Source organism: Aulonocara sp. 'chitande type north' Nkhata Bay, linkage group LG3 (genome assembly GCF_057382095.1).
Source record: "Aulonocara sp. 'chitande type north' Nkhata Bay isolate Kocher_YH1m ecotype deep benthic linkage group LG3, A_spYH_male_GT1.1, whole genome shotgun sequence".
NCBI lineage: Eukaryota > Metazoa > Chordata > Actinopteri > Cichliformes > Cichlidae > Aulonocara > Aulonocara sp. 'chitande type north' Nkhata Bay.
The window spans coordinates 58,675,482-58,696,352 of record NC_141346.1 but is presented as its reverse complement, the minus strand read 5'-3'; the positions used below and the strand labels follow the sequence as shown (position 1 = coordinate 58,696,352).

Genomic DNA, 20,871 nt, shown 5'->3' with positions numbered 1-20,871 from the left:
CTTGTTTCTTTATTTACTTGTTAACTTTTTGCTCTTACTTTATTTAACCTTGTTTCGTTATTTACTTGTTAACTTTTTGCTCTTACTTTATTTAACCTTGTTTCGTTATTTACTTGTTAACTTTTTGCTCTTACCTCATTTAACCTTGTTTCTTTATTTACTTGTTAACTTTTTGTTCTTACCTCATTTAACCTTGTTTCGTTATTTACTTGTTAACTTTTTGCTCTTACTTCATTTAACCTTGTTTCATTATTTACTTGCTTGTTTAACTTTTTTTTCAACTTATCTAACAAAATAAAACAGTTGAATTTATCCTTTGAGTATTGTTCATCTAATCTTTACAGAGTTTTTCCAAAACACTTTCAAACATTCAGATCTGTCTTTCATTTTCTTCTTGAAACCTCATGAACGGTGACCTAAAAACTCTGGAACATGGTTTGAAACACTGAAATTGTTTCAGCTGAAACTGGCAAAGTCATACGTGCGTGTGTGAGTGTCACAGGTGATATGGTGTCATTAGTCCGGTCATCATGTTTAGGCTCATTCACTCCAGAATTATTTAGGCCAAATCTTTAAAACAGTGTCACTGCACACACATTTCAATCACACAAATGCAGGATTAATTCTTTGCAGTATTTTATCTGATTTATTATGAGAATGTCACGCCTGATCATTTGCACCCACAACATCAAAAATGGGGGCAAAAGAGAGGAGACCACGTTTAATCGATTATAACACGAGGTCAGAAATATAAGTGCTGACATGAGTAGTGTCCACAGAAACCTCTGAATCTCAGCTAAAAACTCATGTAAACCATGTCTACAAACACCAAACAAAGCAAAGACACCAGACAGTTAAAAGAGCAGTTACTGCACCATGAATCTGTGGACAGGTAATATCCATATTTTGATTTATGATTTTCTGGAGTTAAATGTGAACCAAAGCATATTTTCAAACGTGTTATATGCTATAAAATACTTTGAAAAATTAGGTGAGGGAAATAAAAAATCATTTTTTCTATGTTTGAGTCACAGTAACTTTGACATAGTAACATCTGCAGTAATATTTACAGCTCTGATGACATCTCACCAGTGTTAGCTTTATTTTGACACCAAGACTGTTTACACAGAGTTTGTAATTGCAGAGAAATACATTTATTTTGGTCATTTCCTTTTCAAGCAGGAAGCTCACCCTTCTTGGTATACCCTTTAGATGAATACAGAGTTTTTAATTAAATACATATTCTTTAAATAATGTTCCCTTTTAGAAAAAGTAGGATAATTAAAAAAACAAAACATTTATTATAGCTCTGTCACGTAGAAAAAAACCTGTCTTTTTTCTGTGGTCTGTTATATAACATTAGGGGTGTTCGTGGCAATTAACTTTTTAATCGACTAAGCGGGTCAAGTAAGAAACACTTAAATATTAAGTTACATTTGAAAACTGTTTAAAAAAAAACATATCCCCATTCCACATTCCAAAATGTCATGTGACAATCTGATTGGCTTAGGAGTGATGATGTCACAAGGATGTCACAAGGATGTCACAAGGATCCTTTGAAGTTTTTCTATAAATAGGGGTGAGAAACAGCAATTTTCAGTTCGTTTCTTCGCAGCCTTTGTGTTTGCAGCCTTCAAACGTTGACTACAGAAAAATTTGGAAACCTCTCAGAGTCATCGGATACAAACGCCAACATGTATCCAAGATTACGGCAACCGAGACAAAAAGATTTCGCCGCCTCTCCTTCCACGCGTGGCCGGCCAATTTCTCCAAATGGCCTCTTATCCATCCAAAGGGCATTACAGGAGAGTAGGAATGAAAACAACCATCTCCAGAACAAAATTCGACAAATTGAAGAAGAAAAACGTCACCTGGAGAAGAAGTGCTTACAGATGGAAGCACAAAACAAACACCTGGAAGAAACACTACAGCGCCAGCCCGACATCAACATTATTAATGAGGGCTGGGGGATCAAGTTTGCTCAAGCCAGAGAGCAGATTGTATCCCTCATCAAAGAAAACAAGAAAAAGAGCGCTGAAGTTAAAGAAATGTCCGAGCAGCTTCAAGGCAGGAAAGCGACGATTGATAAAATGGAGTGGGATCTGCAATACATGGACCAAATGAATCACCTGCTCCAAAGAAAGCTTGATGAAGCTGAAGAAAAAAATAAAGAAGTCCTCCAACAGAAGGAACAACAGGACACAAAGCAAAAAGACCTGCAGCGCGAGCTCCAAGGCATGCAGGAAAAGTACAGAATGGTGAAGGCAGAGTTGGAACAAACATTGGTCCAAAATAAAGACCTCCTTCAAGAGAAAGAGCAACAGAAAGAAAGACTGCCAGAAGAAAAGTGCATTATCAAGGACTTTGAGAGTAAAAATCAAAAGTTGCAAGGATTCTGTGATGAACTGAAGGTCAAAACAAGTGAGCTGGAGGGAGAAAAGGAAACACTAGAAAAACGATGCTCACACATGCAGAAAAAGATTGATCACATGGCCAAAAACAACTCAGAGCTCATTAAGGGGATATTGTTGGAATTCAACAACTTGAAGCGGGAAAACACAGAAATGCAGGCCCAAAAGCAAAAACAAGACAAAACGCATGAGGACCTGCAGTGTACGCTCCGCGATATCCAGAAAAGAAATGAGCAGCTAGAAGGCCTGCACAAAGAAGATCAAGTGAGAAATGCAGACCTGCAGAAGGCAAAGCTGACACAGGAGGCAACATCCAAAGACCTCAAAGAAAAGCTTGAAGAAACACAAGCAACATTAGAACAGGTGGAACAAACATGCAAGAAACTAGAGAGGCAAAACACAGAAACCATCCATGAGTTGAGAACCCTCATCCTGGACAAAAAGGCGCTCGTGGAAAAGTCCATGAAAAAGAAGAAAAGATTCTTCAGCTTTTTCCGGTAGAGGGACAATACTGCTTCTTCAACTGATGTAGCCTCGTCTTGCTCCACCTCTGTTCACCCCCCCAACCAGTCCCGGCAGTTGACTGCCCCCTCCTGAGCCTGGTTCTGCCGGAGGTTTCTGCCCGTTTAAAGGCAGTTTTTCCTCCCCACTGTCGCCTAGTGCTTGCTCAGAGGGGATTGTTGGGGTTTTCTCTCCTCTACCTTGTTTCGTTATTTGCTTGTTAACTTTTTGCTCTTACTTCATTTAACCTTGTTTCGTTATTTACTTGTTAACTTTTTGCTCTTACCTCATTTAACCTTGTTTCATTATTTACTTGTTAACTTTTTGCTCTTACCTCATTTAACCTTGTTTCTTTATTTACTTGTTAACTTTTTGCTCTTACTTCATTTAACCTTGTTTCTTTATTTACTTGTTAACTTTTTGCTCTTACCTCATTTAACCTTGTTTCGTTATTTACTTGTTAACTTTTTGCTCTTACCTCATTTAACCTTGTTTCGTTATTTACTTGTTAACTTTTTGCTCTTACCTCATTTAACCTTGTTTCGTTATTTACTTGTTAACTTTTTGCTCTTACCTCATTTAACCTTGTTTCTTTATTTACTTGTTAACTTTTTGCTCTTACCTCATTTAACCTTGTTTCGTTATTTACTTGTTAACTTTTTGCTCTTACCTCATTTAACCTTGTTTCTTTATTTACTTGTTAACTTTTTGCTCTTACCTCATTTAACCTTGTTTTGTTATTTACTTGTTAACTTTTTGCTCTTACCTCATTTAACCTTGTTTCGTTATTTACTTGTTAACTTTTTGCTCTTACTTCATTTAACCTTGTTTCGTTATTTACTTGTTAACTTTTTGTTCTTACCTCATTTAACCTTGTTTCGTTATTTACTTGTTAACTTTTTGCTCTTACCTCATTTAACCTTGTTTCGTTATTTACTTGTTAACTTTTTGCTCTTACTTCATTTTACCTTGTTTCGTTATTTACTTGCTTGTTTAACTTTTTTTTCAACTTATCTAACAAAATAAAACAGTTGAATTTATCCTTTGAGTATTGTTCATCTAATCTTTACAGAGTTTTTCCAAAACACTTTCAAACATTCAGATCTGTCTTTCATTTTCTTCTTGAAACCTCATGAACGGTGAACTAAAAACTCTGGAACATGGTTTGAAACACTGAAATTGTTTCAGCTGAAACTGGCAAAGTCATACGTGCGTGTGTGAGTGTCACAGGTGATATGGTGTCACTAGTCCGGTCATCATGTTTAGGCTCATTCACTCCAGAATTATTTAGGCCAAATCTTTAAAACAGTGTCACTGCACACACATTTCAATCACACAAATGCAGGATTAATTCTTTGCAGTATTTTATCTGATTTATTATGAGAATGTCACGCCTGATCATTTGCACCCACAACATCAAAAATGGGGGCAAAAGAGAGGAGACCACGTTTAATCGATTATAACACGAGGTCAGAAATATAAGTGCTGACATGAGTAGTGTCCACAGAAACCTCTGAATCTCAGCTAAAAACTCATGTAAACCATGTCTACAAACACCAAACAAAGAGCAAAGACACCAGACAGTTAAAAGAGCAGTTACTGCACCATGAATCTGTGGACAGGTAATATCCCTATTTTGATTTATGATTTTCTGGAGTTAAATGTGAACCAAAGCATATTTTCAAACGTGTTATATGCTATAAAATACTTTTAAAAATTAGGTGAGGGAAATAAAAAATCATTTTTTCTATGTTTGAGTCACAGTAACTTTTAAAGTGTTTGTGCTAATAACATCATGTACAGTAAGACAGGCATGGAGAACAGCACTGACTGGGAGAGCCTTTGAACAGATGACATTCAGTTCAATTCAACATATAAGACTTTAAGAATGAACAAGCATCTAAGTAAAATCTATTTATTTAGTCTATCATCTGTGATATTATTATGTATAATTATAATGTATTGTTCACCTCTCTTAAATAAACAGGCAGCCTTAATGTATGAAATATTCATTCATTAAAACACTAAAATTTGTCTGTTGTCTCAGTGGCTGATAGTGCCCACAGGCATCAATAGCTTGAAATAGCTTGAAGCTATTTATAATTTTTATGTTTAATGGGTGGGTGCTCACGATAAACAGATTTTGAATGAAAGCCCGGGAACTTCAGTACCACAAAAAGTGGCTATTCTCTGTGCCCATATGGATCAGTCCCTCTTATTACCATTATTCCCTTAAGCCTCAAGTTGGCTAGTTAAGTATCAGACTAACGTTTAAAGCTTTTACTTGAGTGAAGTAACTCACATTACTGCTACTGCTAAGTAATGTTAGCTATGTTTACAGCATATACCATAAATCACCATGCCATAACCAACTACTGTACTATCACACTCAGTGCATTTCTCCAGCACGTTTGATAGCTAGCAAAATAATAATAATAGTTTTAAAATTAGCATGTGTTATGTACACATACTCGAAAATTATTTACTAGGACTCACCTGTCATGTGACTCAGAGTGCAAATTCCACCAGTGTCGTTTTCCATCAAACACTCATTAAAACAGCAACGTCAAGTTAGTGCACTCATCCCCAGGGGGAGGGCGGGGTCACACATTGAAACAGACTGGCACGCAGAGGTGCAAGGCAGACCAGATGGAGAAATTTTGCTTTCACACTTTGTGACTCATTCAGTTATTTGTGGTGAATGAAATATGGTTTCAACCACGTTTAAGCACCACATCTAAAATTCAAGCACTATTCAAACCTTGAAAAGACAATATTTAAATTCAAGCCTTTTTTAATGATTTCAAGCACCCATACAAACCCTGCATATGAAAAAGCCAGAAATCCAGAAAGATGGCCAAATGAAGCCAAATGTCTATGATCACAAGAAAACTACATCAGTAGAGTTGTCAAGTAGTCACAATATGAAAAGTCCTCACCTTAGCCTCCTTTTTACAGAGCAGCATGACTTGTCCCAAGTGTCCTGCAGCAGCTGAGAAGCAGAGGGGGCTCATGCCGTTTTCTGAAACAACATCCACGCTGGCGCCGAACTCGAGCAGCAGTGAGACAATTTCCTGGTGACCGAGGTGACACTGGACGCAAAGCACTGGTGCGTTGTTCAGGACTTCTGTGCGGTAATTCACGTTTGCCCCTCCCAGCATCAGGAGACGGCTTACCTGATCATACAAGCAAAAAAATAAATAAAAAATGCAGAAAGCATTCACGTTTGAATATTTATTTCAAGGTCTTTGCAAAGAAGTGAATTTTTTATCACATGTACTTAAAGGTGAAAGAAATCTGAATTAAAAATAAATGTTATTCTCTTAAGAAGAGATGACTGTTTAACTATTTTACTCTTTATTGGCTAAATTATACACTTAAAAATGTGAACTACCACCCATGTTTGAGCAGCAGAATTGTTTCCATTACTCATTTTATGGCTCATACAGAGATCAAACTTCTTATTCTCATCTTCAGATTTTTCAGACGGCAAATGAAACGGCCACATTCTAGCGAATGCAATTATCAAGTGTGGTATTCGCTTTCATTACGAGTAAATCAATAATAAAGGCCTAGTCAAACAAAACCAAAGAGTGAAATGAGTGTTTGACGACAGGAGATGAAAGTGTGTGTTATTTTCTGGATCCTCTGTAGCATAATTAACCCCCCCACCCCTCCCCCAGAGGAGAGAATAAGGTCATTTTGTAAATGTCTGTTTGACTAATACTACACATTTATACAATAACTCACAAACAGACACCAGGTGATGGAACGCCCTCTGAAACAATAACACTAACGGCAAAGAAGTACGGAGGATAATTTTTCTTCGAGCCAGAATGCATCATGCTGGCAGAACAGCCTTTCCAGGAAAGGCCAAATGATTATCGCCCTTCGAAACACGACTGAAAAGCAGGACACAGGAAGTTGGCTCGTGCGCGAAGCTTATTAACATTTACCTGTCAAATTATAATTGGACACATTAACAATATAAAAGGACAGCGGTTATTAATAAAACATTCTCTGCGTGGAGCAACATTCGGGGATTAAAAGTGTAACTAAAATCTAAAGAAAGTTGCAGTTATTTCTGAGATGCATTTGCTTTAAAATGACCTAACCAGTGTATATGATTATATTACTCCAATGTAACAAAAGGGTTATGAAAATGCTGAAAATTGGATACATATACTGTGTGTTTAATATATAGTGTTTAAAGGTTTCCTATATCCCCTCAAGAAGCTTATACTTTGCATTTCAACAAAAGCAACCTGTTGCATTTAGGCATTTCAGGTTATCAATAATGTGTTTTTTTCATCGTTAGCTAATAAGCCGATTGTTCTGCATTCAACAGACGCGCAGGAGCAAACCTGAAGCAAAGGCTTACCTTGACATTAGGTGTGTAGAGGTTCCTCAGGGAGGCCAGGGCTGCAGAAAGGCCGTCAGTGCTGCAGTTTATCCACAGAGCCTGAAGGACACTGGATGACACGCCTGTCTTCTTGCTCAGACCCTGCACGCACGCCGATGCATAAATGCATGAGTAAATACACAAACACACATATGTAAAAACCAGCGAATCTGAGGGGCATAAGCTGTCAATGTTGCTTTCCACATCCCACGGCTTATCCTCTGGTGAACCATTGTCACAGTGCATAAATCAAGAGAAAGTGAACACCAAGAAATTCCTGCAAGGGATGGATTTCAAATAAAGATGAATGCATAGACCACGTAGGTTCCACATCTATACCTTGAAGATGTGTGCTTTGAGTATGTGGTGTCCCAGCTCCATTGTCTGCTGCCGATTCAGTTTCCCCTCTTGGCGCGATAACATGAAAGCCATGAGAGCGTGACCGGTCCTGGGTTAGAAAACAAGGGAACAGATAGGATACTCAGTCGTCAACAGTAGGAATGATTGTTCCTCTGCTTCAAACGACATGAAAGTACTGATTCATTCTGCTGATGACGAGGAGCCTGGCACTGTCATGGAGAACTATTGTATTCTGGAGCTAGTGTGAATAAGCTAAAAATGTTTGGCAATGACCCTCTGAACAACAGGGGGGAAGAGTGTCACTGAGGCACTAATTAATGCAGAACTTCATTAAAAAGGCATGCATGATTGCGAATCCCTTTGATCTGGATAAAAATCCTCTCTAGTTGTGCCCAGGCACAAACAGAGAGGCAGTGCAGGAGGCTTTTGTCTCTCTGTGCATCTCCTGCGCCAGACTACAAGCCTTTGTTTTTTTAATGATGGAGCTGGAAGGCTGTGAATGACCAGAATACGAAGCTCAGCTCTCGTCCGTTTGGAGGCATCGCCGTGTGAGCAGAGGTGAGCAACAGGGAGGAAAAAAGTGACATCATTCAATTTATGAAGTGTGAATGACTGAAATCTCTCATTTGCGTGTGGCTCCAGCATTTCAATTAGGTAAGCACTGCAAGTACTGCTAAAAGAGATAAGCCTGCCTCGCATTGCAACATGCAATATCTGCAAAATGCATAGGTCAGTACCCCCCCCTCCCTCACAAAAAGCACTATTTATTAAAACAGGGCAAATCAGTGTGAGGCTGCAAGACAACAAAAAAAAAAAAGCACTGATCAGGAGTCAAAAGTTGTGCGGGTGATCTACTAACAAAGCACAAATTCATGAGCACAGACGCAGCAGTTCATTTTACCGATGACCAATGCAAGCTGCCAACAGCAGCGCAAATTAGTGGGTTGCAAACAAGCAGATGAGGGAGCGAGTAATCCACTAACAACGCTGGTGCGGCTTGTTATTTGAAATTTGACAATTATAATACGGTACCAGCACATGTGAACAATTCAGACCGGGGAGAGGCAGTGGAAGGAGAATCGATGTGTTTGATATGAGGGTGAAGTCTGCAGTCAGGCATCTGAACTCGGATGAATCCTGACAGCTCCAAAAGAGCACAGGATTTATCTGCAGAGGTGCTGCTTTATTACAAACAGCTTCACTGTATCAAAGGTGCATTCTGAGATGACCTTTTGAATGTGCTGTACGTCGCAAACAGGCCTTGTGCTAATGAATTTAGTGCTGTGATGTGTCTGTAAATGCTCACATCATCACATCACTTCACACTCAATTTTTTTTCTGCATGCCGTGTGTATTTTTTCCGAGACAAAGGAAAGACTTTGGCATGCAACAAGCTGACACCAACAAACAGGACTTCAGGGAGTCTAATGTTTCTGCAAAATCTCAAATTACATTCAGTGAAGCCTGAATGTCATTGTTGCAAGATTCGAGCATTAATCTAACATGCTTCACTTCCACAGCTGTATTCTCACATTCTCACAAATGTTATGCAATGGAGTCATTATGCAAGAGAAGACGACTCGAAGAAGTGAAACAGCCTGCTTGAAATCTGATCTATGATGTTGCAGGGCTGCGTATGCAAACTGCTGACTAAAGGGGTTTATTTACAAATGGAAGCTTTGGTGCAGTCTGCAGTGTTTATTATGGACCGATTTCTGCGCAGATATGTGAAGAAAAACACTGAATTACTGCCTCTAATACATCCAGAGCCAGCTATTCTCCCCTTCTGCAGACATATCCCACGTTAAATTCTGCTCTCCTGCATTAAAATTGAGGACCGGAAATAAGCAGGACACTGCTTTAAACATTTTAGGTAAGAACTTTGTGACAACCGACAGGATGGACACCAAATTTAGGCATGATTAAAGCTGTCAGAGACCTAAAACAACAAATTCAGAAGCACTCTGAGATGCAAAACTTCATTCACATGAAGACACGTTTATCATATTATTCTGCAGCATTAGTTGTACTTTTCTTACTGTCCTACATGCCTATTTGTGCAATTCAAGAACCTTTTCTAAATGCATTACTGAAACATACGCAAACTCTAAATGCATTACAGAAGCCTGCAAACCAAATTGAGAGCTGCGAAGTTATTGCATTAGCAGAAAACTGACCTGGGGTCACAAAGGAAGTCCGTACTCTCTCCATCAGCTCTCCACACCAGCCACTCTCTGAAGGAAGGGTGACAAAACATGCGCGTCTTGTCCCTCCGTTTGATGAGAAAGCACGAGAGCAGCTCCATGCGTTGCTGAAAGTCCTCCCATTGTAGCTCCCCCTGGACGAACCCCGCGTTGATGGCGTTGAACAGCTGCTCGTCAGTCAGGGGGTGCAGCGAGGCGAGCGATACGTTGAGGATCGGCAGTGAGCGCTCAAAGGCTGAATTGGTCATGAATTTCATGTTACACTGTAACTGGTACAGTTCTGCCAGTGAAACAGGCACGACTTTGTAACTGGCACTTTTGATCACGAGGTGGCCTCTTTCAAACAGATCCAGGGTGAGTTTGAGATACAGGTAGGACCCTTGGCTGCGGGAGATCAGGTGGCTACTTAGCTTGCCGACTGTGATAGGATCGGCCTTGCCGTTCAGGCTAATATTGTTCATGATGTCCTTGCTGCCGTTGATACGATACTGGATATATGCGTTGAGGTCATTGCTGATCTCTTTGTTGTCAGAAAAGTCATCCAGGGAGATTTTGGAGAAGGGCAGGAGGCTGGTGATCTCCTATTGAAGACAAGATAAAGACAGAGCGTGACATAAAAACATACATCTGAGCTTCAATGTACTATTAAAGTGTCAATGCATGAAAAAAAGTAATTTGGTGCAGTGTTTGCATTACAGACACAGCTGTATTACTCAATACCACAGCCAATAAATAAATAATTTAATTAATTAAAAGCAAAAATATTCTTTGCATCCTGAGCTGCCATTAAGAAAAACAAAATCTGCCTGTGTACGTGTATTATCAGAAGAGTTTCTTTGAGCAGTGGGGAAGCAAGCATGCTGAGCTATCAGGCCAAAGCAGACACTTGTTACTGTTCAAAATGTGGCTGTGAGGAAAACAGGAGTGGGGAAACTGAGTATTAAGAGGCAGGGGATGGATGGGATGGTAGCTAGCGGGCAAGCAGAGGTCTGAACTAGGGCTCACATTTCAATCTGTGTCCCAGGGGTTGGAGAAATCAATGCACCTTAATCCTCCAATCCTCTGCCTGTCTGAGGCTAGAGAAACATTGCCTCCGCAAGATAACATTTTTCCTCTCCCTCATCATGAGAAGGCAGCGCAAACAGACAAACACACACAAGCACATGTATGCACACGCTCAATAAAACATACCGAACACAATCCACAAGATTGGGGGGAGGGGGTGCAAACAACACCTCAGAGATTGTCCAGATATTAGTCTAGCAGGCAAGGGCCAATATATCGAACCCTTCCTCCGAGGTGAGATGCTATTTGTCTGTTCAAAGCACAAAACAATAGCGTGACAATTTCATCTCTATGCACAACTCTGATTCTGTCTGCAAATAAGAAACATTTCATGCCTTCATATTTTCTTGTCTTAACAATGCTATCTTGATTATTCTTCCATGATTCATTTTTGCTATGCCCCGAGTTAGTCGGGCAGTAAAGCAGATAAGCTTTATTTATTCACTGAGGGGTTTTTTGCAAGAGACACCTGAGTACAAGCGACAAGTACAAATGTACACGCATAATATTACAAGTATGAAGTGATAATGCTTTAAAGTCGATCATTTAGTGCTTCCAATTTCAAGCTAAATTGCAGCTTATACAAACACTAAGCTGCAGAGTTTCTGAACTTGTAGCCGAAAGCTTAGATAGCAAAGCCATACACACACAGACGCAGGTTTACCGATGGCTTTTGCATATTAATGATGGCCAAATGGTTCAGATAACTTACAAAGCCGAATGTAACCACTGTCTGCACTGAATGGCAATGCTGCTGACTGCTGTGTCCAGAGCTTTAATGTTAGGGGAAACGGTATGAGAATACAGCATGGAGCGTACAGTTTGTGCTTTTGATCTTTTGTAGGAACTTGCTCTAAAAACTTTTGAAGGAAGTAGGAACCATCATCATTAGCTCATATTTCAGTTTCAAGAACCTTTGAGTAATGCAAGTGTATGGTCATTATAGTCTATTGCATGGAGCAGGACTGACAACCATCATGTCCAAACAACATTTTATATACATTTTCTTTATTTACTTTATTTATTTCTCTATTTATTTTATTTTGAATGCTGTGCATGGTCCAGTTATCGTAGAATATCTTCAGTTTATCATTAATTCTGTTATTAAGCATTGTGCTGTCGTTATGTGTCATGGCATGTGGTTGTACGCAGCCCTGTTTGTTCATTGTTTTCATTTTGAATTCTGCTTTTGTAATATTTCTCATCACGTCCCACCGGACATAGAGAATTCAATTTTGGAATTTCTTTGTGATTTTGCAACCATTTCCTGCATCTTACCCAAATATGTGGACTCGTAGCCCCCCCCCCCCCCCCCCCCCCAAAAAAAAAAAAAAAAAACAATAAAAAGAGAGGACATACAGGGTTTTTCTGCAAAAGACTGCCAACTCTCTTAAAAACTATTTAACTGACTTCTGTTACATTTTTGGAAAATTAGACATTTTCAGTCAGTGACTAACAGCCTTTCCATTGCACTTAAAGGGAACTTACTGAACATCATAGGAGCCTGATTTACAAAAACATTGTCAAACCGACTCCGAGGTTTTCACATGCGAAGTCGTCATATAGCTCCCATTAAAACAACAGTGCCATTTGATTCATTACTGCAGACAACTGCTAAGTGGTTACAGTGGGAATGTGAACAAAACAGAAATATAACAAGAAAAATATGATTACAAGAAAGTAAAAGACACATATGGCATGGTTAACAATGTGCTATCCTTTGCCACAGACCAGCATGTGCACAGGATTCACTAACAGAGGTTATAAAAAAAACAGCTACTGTTACATATGCCTTAAACCACACGTTTCCTTTCCAGCACAGTTGTTACTATGAAATCTACCACACGGACAACAAAAACACATCTCCGATAACCGACTGCAACCTTGTTGTTGTTGCTGTTCTTGCTTTGCCAGCCTCCAGGTGGCTAAAAACGTCACCCTAGCAAATTCACACAAACAGTAACTCCCTCTCATTAAACACTGTTTCACTTTGTCAGAAGACATTACAACACATATGTTGCAGTGTTCTGCTTATGGATGGATGGATGGATGGATGTTGCAGTGTAGTCGAAATGTATTACTTTAAGTGCAGTCACCTGGAACATCTTTCCACGTCAAAAAACCAATTCTAATGCATTAATAGAAGAGCATAAGAGGTGAATACAAAATATCAGCGCTACAATATATTGATTCACCACACTGACAGGGCCTTGCCTGAATTCTTAATAGCTAGGCTGAATTCACTATATAGTACAGCCCACACTGATGGACAACACTCGACCCTGGCTTCTGACTGAGCAATAATAACTCAAATTCCAGATGTCAATCAAAAACCACATTATTATCCAAGGCTCAGTGCTTTCTTTTTTCCCCCAGCAAGGAAAATAAGTTTTCATGTAGTTCATCAGTAGTGTCAAAGCCTCAGTTGTCAGCAGCGTGAATTTAATCCAAGTCCATAGCATTTCTGGAACTGGTCAACCTAGTGTCAGCTCAAAGTGACTGACTCATCTCTCTCCTGCCCTGCAGGTCATGTGTCTCAATTCTTTCCTGAATGTTGCTGGATATGCCTGACTCTGTAAAGAGTAGAATAACAAGCGGGAGCAGCTCAGGAAACACTTGTCAAAATGTAAAAATGTGCAGGGTCTGGTGACAGTGAGTGAGTGCCTAGAGAGGTGACGGCATGTCCAGCTAGACATTTGTTAAAATGAGAGAATTTTGATTCATTTCTTTTCTAGGGTTGCCACAGTGTTAGATTTTCCGATTTAGGATATGAAATGTTCTGGTCAACAAATCAATAAATGTGTTTTACAGTGTTTTATGGATTGGGAAACAGGGCCAGTGTGAACTGTAAGTGCAGGAGGACTGTTGGCTACAACCGGCATACTTTTTTTTTCTGCACTATAAGCCGCACTTAAAATCCTTTAATTTTCTCAAAAATCGACAGCGTTGATGCTTTATCAGGTGTAACTATTAAGTTCAACATCCAAGCATCCATGAAAACAAAATTTATTAAATTTAACGGAGTTAGAAGTTAGCTCACTAGTTCCACCTAAACATGATATACATGACTAAGAGATTTCTGAAAAAATTTAAATGTACAGCTCTGCCGTCCCTTTCGACATAAATGAAGACAGAAAACTAAACAGCAGTGACATTTATAGGGTTACTGAAGCTTGGCTAGCTGGTATAAAATGATATGCTAGCGACACAGCTATGTTAGCATAACATAAACACAGTGAAGCTAGAGGATGAAGGCTAACTTTTTTTCACTCATAAAAGTTAATGTGAGGGTTCCCGAGGGTTAGGGACAAATGCAATCGCATGGCGGGATGCTGTAAACGGACCAAACTTCAATCAGGAGAACAACTGAGGTAATCCATCCACAATACAAAGGTTAGTCATTAATATGCTGCAACAACATGGGAATAGAGCAGCTGCAAGAGAATTCAGCATTTATGAATCAATGTGGATTGGAGGAAGCAAGAAAAATGAGTTGACTTATCTGACTGTTTTGTTTCGCTTAATGCGCCTTATAATCCGGTGCGCCTTATGGTCCGAAAAATACAGTATATTAAGTAAGTGAAAACTAGCACTAATAACATTAAAATATATTAAAAGGTAAGACTGTAAAAGCACTTAGTTAAAGATGCTTAGTTAAACCAGCCTGTGCAAATTTCATTCAATTTGTATAAAAAAATATAACAACAGAAGTCTTGAGTGTTCAAACTTTTTGATAAGCTTCAGCTCAGAGCGCTTGGAAAGCAGATAGTAGAGGATAAGAGCAGACACGAAACTGGTAATTAAGTTAAGAATCAAGCCCTTAACAGCTTGCCTGTATCCAGTACTTCACTCAACAGTGTAACAGCCAAACTGCACCTGTGTGAGTTCATTGTGGGAAGCGAGTCTCTGAGTGTGTGAGAGAAGCAGCTGCAGCAACAGAAGAGTGAATGCCATTAGCAGTAGTTACTTTAATCAGCCGTAAAGTGTGCGGATAAGCAGAGTAGTTACCGAGAGGGAAGAAAGAGTGATAAACTTTTTAAAACTAAAACTCATCACCAGTATAATGTGACATCTGTAATTCTGACTCGAGGTGATTATAACAGTGAATATTTTGTCATCTGAGTGAACTCAGAGCCATGCTTTATAAGTTCTTTCTTACCACCAAGTTGATTCGAACAGTGACAACCAGTTTTAGCCAGGAGGGGAACTTGGCAATGATTTTTGTGATGAAGGATGCAATGGTGTCTCCATAGTCTGGTTTGTGGAACTCCGCTTCATTCAGCCCGTCTATTAAGATTATGTAATCTTCCTCTGGAATCCTTCGCTCTGCAAAGACATTTACAAATAAACTAAATATTAAAATACTATGAAATGAGATTAGTGGTCTCATACACGATGAAAATGAAATAGTGCAATATACAACTACAGTGTTTTACCTTTCCGAAGGTTGGCCAACGGTTCCAGGACTCCTCTCCGGAAAGCAGCCATGGGGTCTTGGACACAGGAGCGCAGACTGAGCATGCTCTGGAGGTGGGGCTCTTTCAGCAACAGCTCCCGGTACGCACTCAGTTGATGAGCTCTGCACAGAAGGGCTGCGATGCTGTGCACAAATTCTGGGACCAAGCAAGTGTACGTGTTATCTGCCTGGCAATAATGATAAGCCACCACCTGGAAGACAAAAGGAACGAGAACAAACGCGAGTGAAGCCATTGCTTTTTGAGAATCAGGAAGAATTAAAAATATGATTCACTGACTGATGGGTACATTTGATAACTTTAAAGCGTTTACAAACACCAACATCTCTGGTGACTGAAAAACTACCATGACAAAGTAAGTAAGTGAGGCTTTTGATACCAACAAGCCTCCATAAAACTACATATTATCTCTACAATGTCAAAGACATGATTTTATCCTTTCATTATTTCACACAGAAGGGATGATGAAGAGATTGGGCAACGGATGAAAAGCTATAAAAAGAAGTGAGTAGATCCCAGGTGGATATCTAAAGGTAGAATCTTCTGTACCTGAGCAGGTTTCCGCAGCATTCAAAGGAGGTCTGATTTAAAAGGAAAATGTAGGGACAGAGGTGGAGAAGAAGGAAGATGACTGTACTAATTACAGTCCAACCTGGAGGAGCTGACACACTTCCAGGCCCACAGGAGGAGGAGCAGGTGATCGGTTCCTCTGACGGCTCAACCTCAGCTGTTGCTGTTTAGTTCTCCACAGAAAACCGATGACCAGCTTCTAGAAAAATGACTAAAGCCTCAAGATATGAGACTTTTTTTTTTAACATTTAGCATCAATAAATGTTTTGGACCCAAACTTCTCCCCACAGCACAGATCTAAATGCATATTTATGGTTCTTTCTTTTTCAAATAATAACATATAACTCACATGCCAATAAAGGCACAATTAAAGCTAGCGCAAATTAGAAAAGAGGGAGGTAAGATTTTAAAAATTATAGCTGAACTCCCTGGATGTATATAACCCATCTTTAGTAAGGAAAACATGTGACATCCAGTCAGAAGATGGACCAACTGAAACAATAACACAACCACTGATTCACATCTTCTCCAGAAACTGTCAAAAATCACGACCACCAGAATTTTTCTCTGATGTTATGCTTTACCCTAAAAGCAGCAAACGTCTGAGAGAAGTCCGAACACTCCTTTCTGTCATTTTTGCGTCACGCGTTTTTTGAGCTTCATCACAAATGTGACATAACAAAGAGGGAAACTGATATATTGAATGCCTATTATTGTACAAAGTCAAGTAACCTGCTGTGTGCATGAACACAACTCTTAATAAGCCCCCTACTGCAGTGATGATTTAATTTAGCATACAAGTCACGCAGACTACCGCCTCATCAATGAGCAATACGAATCTCGACACACGATGATGCAAGGCTCTGCAGTCAAACCTCGGTAGCTCATCTGCTGGCAAAACAATAAATGCATTTTCAGAAATGTTACCTAAAGGCACGTCTCGATAATAAGAATAAAGCAGAAAGGGTAGTAGCCTCAGTGCTCCTGTTATGAGACCACTTTTAAATCAATGATTAAAAAAGCACTGGCAGAATCTGACAGAAGCTGCTCAGCGTTGCATCACACATCACAGGAACAGAGCCCCTGTGAAGGCGCCTATTGGAAACACTTTTCACCATAATTGGCTCAAGAGATACTGCTTGAGTTTCACAGACATTTACATGAAGCTCACTGCATTACCCTAGCTGTCTGGTGCATGAACTGTCCCCTTTGACAGGGTCACTAATTAGGAGGCCTCCCTGACAGGATAAGAGTATTAAATTCTAAAGGTGTTAGAAGGACAACAGGTTGTAATCAGTACCATTAAACGCAGCAGAATCAGTAGGAGACGTCACATCCACTGAGAAAGTCCTTCACAAAGCTGCCACCTATTAAATTACCTTACAACCTACCATCACAGCACTATTCAAACTCAACTGACTACAACAGTGGATCACAAATCTTCTCTGAATCCCGGTGGCCCCCAATCATCTTTATTAGACCTGCTACAAGGCAATAGCAGTGCCAAAGTCATCAAATGGTGCTTTTAGCAAGCAGTATTTCCAAAATGTAGTGAACGTGCACCTGCTATGTGACTGAACCCTCAGCAACACAAGAAGAGGTGGTGCGAGTAAAGATGCGGGAGTGAAAAATCGACAGAGAAATTTCAGTGGAAACAGAGCGAACAATTCCAAAACTAAAATAAAAGAGTCGTAGGCAAAAACCGCACACTGCTTAGTCGGCGTGCATCGAGAGAGGAACATTTTAAAGTGAAACATCGAGGACTTGTCTGTCCACTTCACAAGTCTGAAAGAGAAAGATGTGCAGAAATATGCTCAGTGTCTGGTATGCATGTTTGGGGGGGGGGGGGGGTTTCGGTCACAGACAAGTGGTTAACAATGTTACTGACGGTGTGGGGGAGTAACAGAACACATGTAAAGCTGTTACCGTGCAGTACTTTATATCTTGTGAAAAATGTTGACAAGCTTATACAAGAAAACACTTAATCTTCTGCTCAACAGCGCTGACACGTAAACTTCCCAGAGAGGCAGTATTTAGACTTTATTTTGCGATCCTTGTAACGCCAGAAAAATCAACAGATGGAATATTCATCTGTCAAAAAAGTAAGCACTGTCCTCAGTAGTCAGTGTTGCTCCGCTTCATGGAATTTTGAGGATCCTTATCATGTTCAAACATCCCAGTTCAACACTTGAACAGGCGGCCTTACAATATATTTAAGCACCTATTTGAAGTTGACACAGGAACGGATACCAACCAGTAATTAAGCAGTAGTAGTGCCATACATGTCGGTATAACTGATAGCCGCCTAGATAAATGGTGTTGCTATTTGAAACGTGTGTTGATGTTTGTAAATTCCTAAATGACGTCTAATATTGATGAAGCTGGCTCTGTTTGACGTTGGTGTGTGTTTACATTCTGTGCTCTCAGGTCATGGCTGACAGGGCTCGCTGTGGGTTGTTGCTCCCTGAGGAGGTTCTAATCACTGACTAGTAAACTGCAACCTACCCTTATTGTTATGTATAATTTTATGCATCATTCAACAGAATATATCACAATTATCTGTGGTCACTATTAAAGAGGAGTTTTCAGAAGTCAGACTGAAGCTGTTGTAGAAGTACTTGGTAAAACCTGAGATGCTTTTTGGTCGATTTTCCTTCTTTTTCCTTTTTTTTTTTTTTTTTTAAAAAAAAGAAAGGAAGAAACAACAAATCCATCCATCAAAAACAAAAAATAATCTACTCACTGTTGAAAATTGTTAAAATTACTTTTTTTGATCCAGTGCACACACCAAACATTTTTTCCCTGAGTAAACACCACCATAACTAGTGCAATCTTTTTTCAGCTTCTTTGATTCCTGCTTCTTTGTTACTGTGAGCTCTCTTAGATGTTGAAAGGCGCACCTTTGCAGCCAGGCGTTTGACAGCCTCCTCCCTGTGCCGCTGCATCTCGGGAGTTCCTGGGCAACTGCTGGTCCTCAGTGTGTTGGCAGCACTGGATGGTGGAGTGGGCTGTGGAGGCTGGCTGAGAGGAAGTTCTGTGCTTTGTCCTGGGCCAGCTGGAAGACATGCACATGGTCACCAATATATAAAGTTATTACATTAATATAAACTAACATCTCTCTATATATGTATATGCTAGCATTAATAACATTAGTTGTGTGTGAGGGCATTCTTTTGTAAGATAAATGTAATATTAGTCAACTTGATTTTATATTGCCAACGAATATATAATTACTTCCCTCCCACACTTTGCAAGCTAATGTTGAAATGAAATTATAATAACATTAGCTAAACACGAGCAGTTAATGTAGTGCTCACATCCAAAGGCAAATACTAAAACTAATTACTTTTCGGGGAGGCGCTGGGACTGTTGGAGGCGATCTGACGCATGCGTCCTCCATGGCAGCTCAGCGCCACAAGTCGGGAGATGATGGCCGTCTTCCCATACCCCACGCTGCCCACCACCACAGCACCGTGGTTCTCTGTGGACTCGCCGGCCTTCAGGACATCTTCCAGATGCTGAAAGAGCCACAAACACAGAATCTGTGGTGATGCTGGGAACCTCGAACAGCAAAGGTTTGAGCATGATGTCCACGGGTTTGTAGGGAGCAAAACGCGCTGAAGGAAACGGGAAAAGAAATGAAACAGATTAAAATTGTTTACACTACTTCTATTTTTTTCCCCCATGTCTCCGGGAAGTTAACAAATGATTACTTCTTTTAAATGCTGGAAACTTTACTGTAATAAATCGTTTTCCGTTGCAGTTAACCTACAAACATGCTTTGAGCATCTCCCGCATTCTTCTTCCCAGAAGGAGCCACATACATGAAAAACCCTGAACACTGTAGAGGATACATTTTCAATTAAGTGGAATCAGAGTGAAGACCTGAAAGAGGACTCTTATCTGGTCTACTTCAGCACTAATTAGATCTCATAACACTTGTTAACTAACATCACTAAATGACTGCTACCTTTAGTGCTAATGCACCTTTCAACATTACAACTATCACTGCTGTTAGCTGCTAGTGTTTTCACCTTGCGAGTTTGCCTGTGTTCACAAAAGCCTATTGTAATTGGAGGGGCAGTTGAGAGTGTTTATATTGGCAGGTGTAGGTCTGTTTATGTTTCTAGTGCCCTACAATGAAACCAAAAAGCGAACGAGCTGGTTCTGAGACACTTGAAATGATCACCACCTTCTACTATACCAGCAAAATAAGTACAGTGTTTGAAAAACTCTAACTTGAGCAAAAGGAGTATCGACGGGAACTAGAAAAAGAGTTATCTTTTATTAACCTCTCTTTATTGGATCCCCTTAGATTTCAAATCCATCTTCTTGAATATAAAGCCCCTAATGACCATGACTTGCTTTTTCAGTATCCTAAGCCGGAATGACAAGCAGAGGCTAAAGCTGCTTCGCTCCTGTGGAACCAGCTGGCTGTTTAGGGTTGGGAGCCAAACCCAATCTCTAATTTTAAGATTAGCCTCAAAACCTTTCATAGATTTATAGTTAAAGCTCGCTCAGCTAACGTCTGAATCACCCCTTACTTATTATGCTGCGACAGGCCTTTGCTTTCAGGAGGCCTCACATGGTGCACCGACATCCTCACCTCTTCTCCATTTCATTGTTCATGCATGTCAGTTTGTGTATTCTCTCTCCCACAGTTGAAGCTTTTCTCCTTCTCATCTTTTTTTCCCCCTTTCTTTTCACTCTCCTCTCATGGCAATCAAACGAGTGCTGCTCATCCCGAGTCTAGTTCTGTCGGAGGGTTCGCCCAGTCAAAAAGGAAGTCACTAAATGTTGCTCAAATCAGAACTGTAAGGTCCTCAGCGTACTAGGTTGAGTTTCCTAAGATGGCACATGTTGGGATTTTTGCAATATATGAA

General features: G+C 39.9%; 2 protein-coding genes across 2 annotated transcripts in view; one reads left to right on the top strand and one right to left on the bottom strand.

Annotated features, from left to right (window-relative positions):
* Positions 1-20,588, bottom strand: part of LOC147336315 (protein TANC1-like) — a 31,576-nt gene extending 10,988 nt beyond the window's left edge. The window contains exons 1-9 of the mRNA XM_086286173.1: positions 20,574-20,588; positions 19,335-19,506; positions 18,889-19,043; positions 15,380-15,611; positions 15,103-15,269; positions 9,852-10,459; positions 7,654-7,762; positions 7,294-7,416; positions 5,852-6,088 (exon numbers count right to left, since the gene is read on the bottom strand). Of these exons, the coding sequence (XP_086142299.1) occupies positions 5,852-6,088; positions 7,294-7,416; positions 7,654-7,762; positions 9,852-10,459; positions 15,103-15,269; positions 15,380-15,611; positions 18,889-19,043; positions 19,335-19,506; positions 20,574-20,588 (1,818 nt within the window). The remainder of the gene's footprint in view (positions 1-5,851; positions 6,089-7,293; positions 7,417-7,653; positions 7,763-9,851; positions 10,460-15,102; positions 15,270-15,379; positions 15,612-18,888; positions 19,044-19,334; positions 19,507-20,573) is intronic.
* On the top strand, positions 1,018-3,140 carry LOC147336316 (uncharacterized). Its single transcript, XM_086285337.1, has one exon. The coding sequence runs from the start codon at positions 1,695-1,697 to the stop codon at positions 2,910-2,912; it is 1,218 nt and encodes a 405-aa protein (XP_086141463.1). The 5' UTR covers positions 1,018-1,694; the 3' UTR covers positions 2,913-3,140.
* Positions 20,589-20,871: the final 283 nt, after the last annotated feature.

Bases quoted from the DNA above. Each gene is read 5' to 3' on its own strand.
- LOC147336316 (XM_086285337.1), top strand. From the start codon at position 1,695: ATGTATCCAAGATTACGGCAACCGAGACAAAAAGATTTCGCCGCCTCT.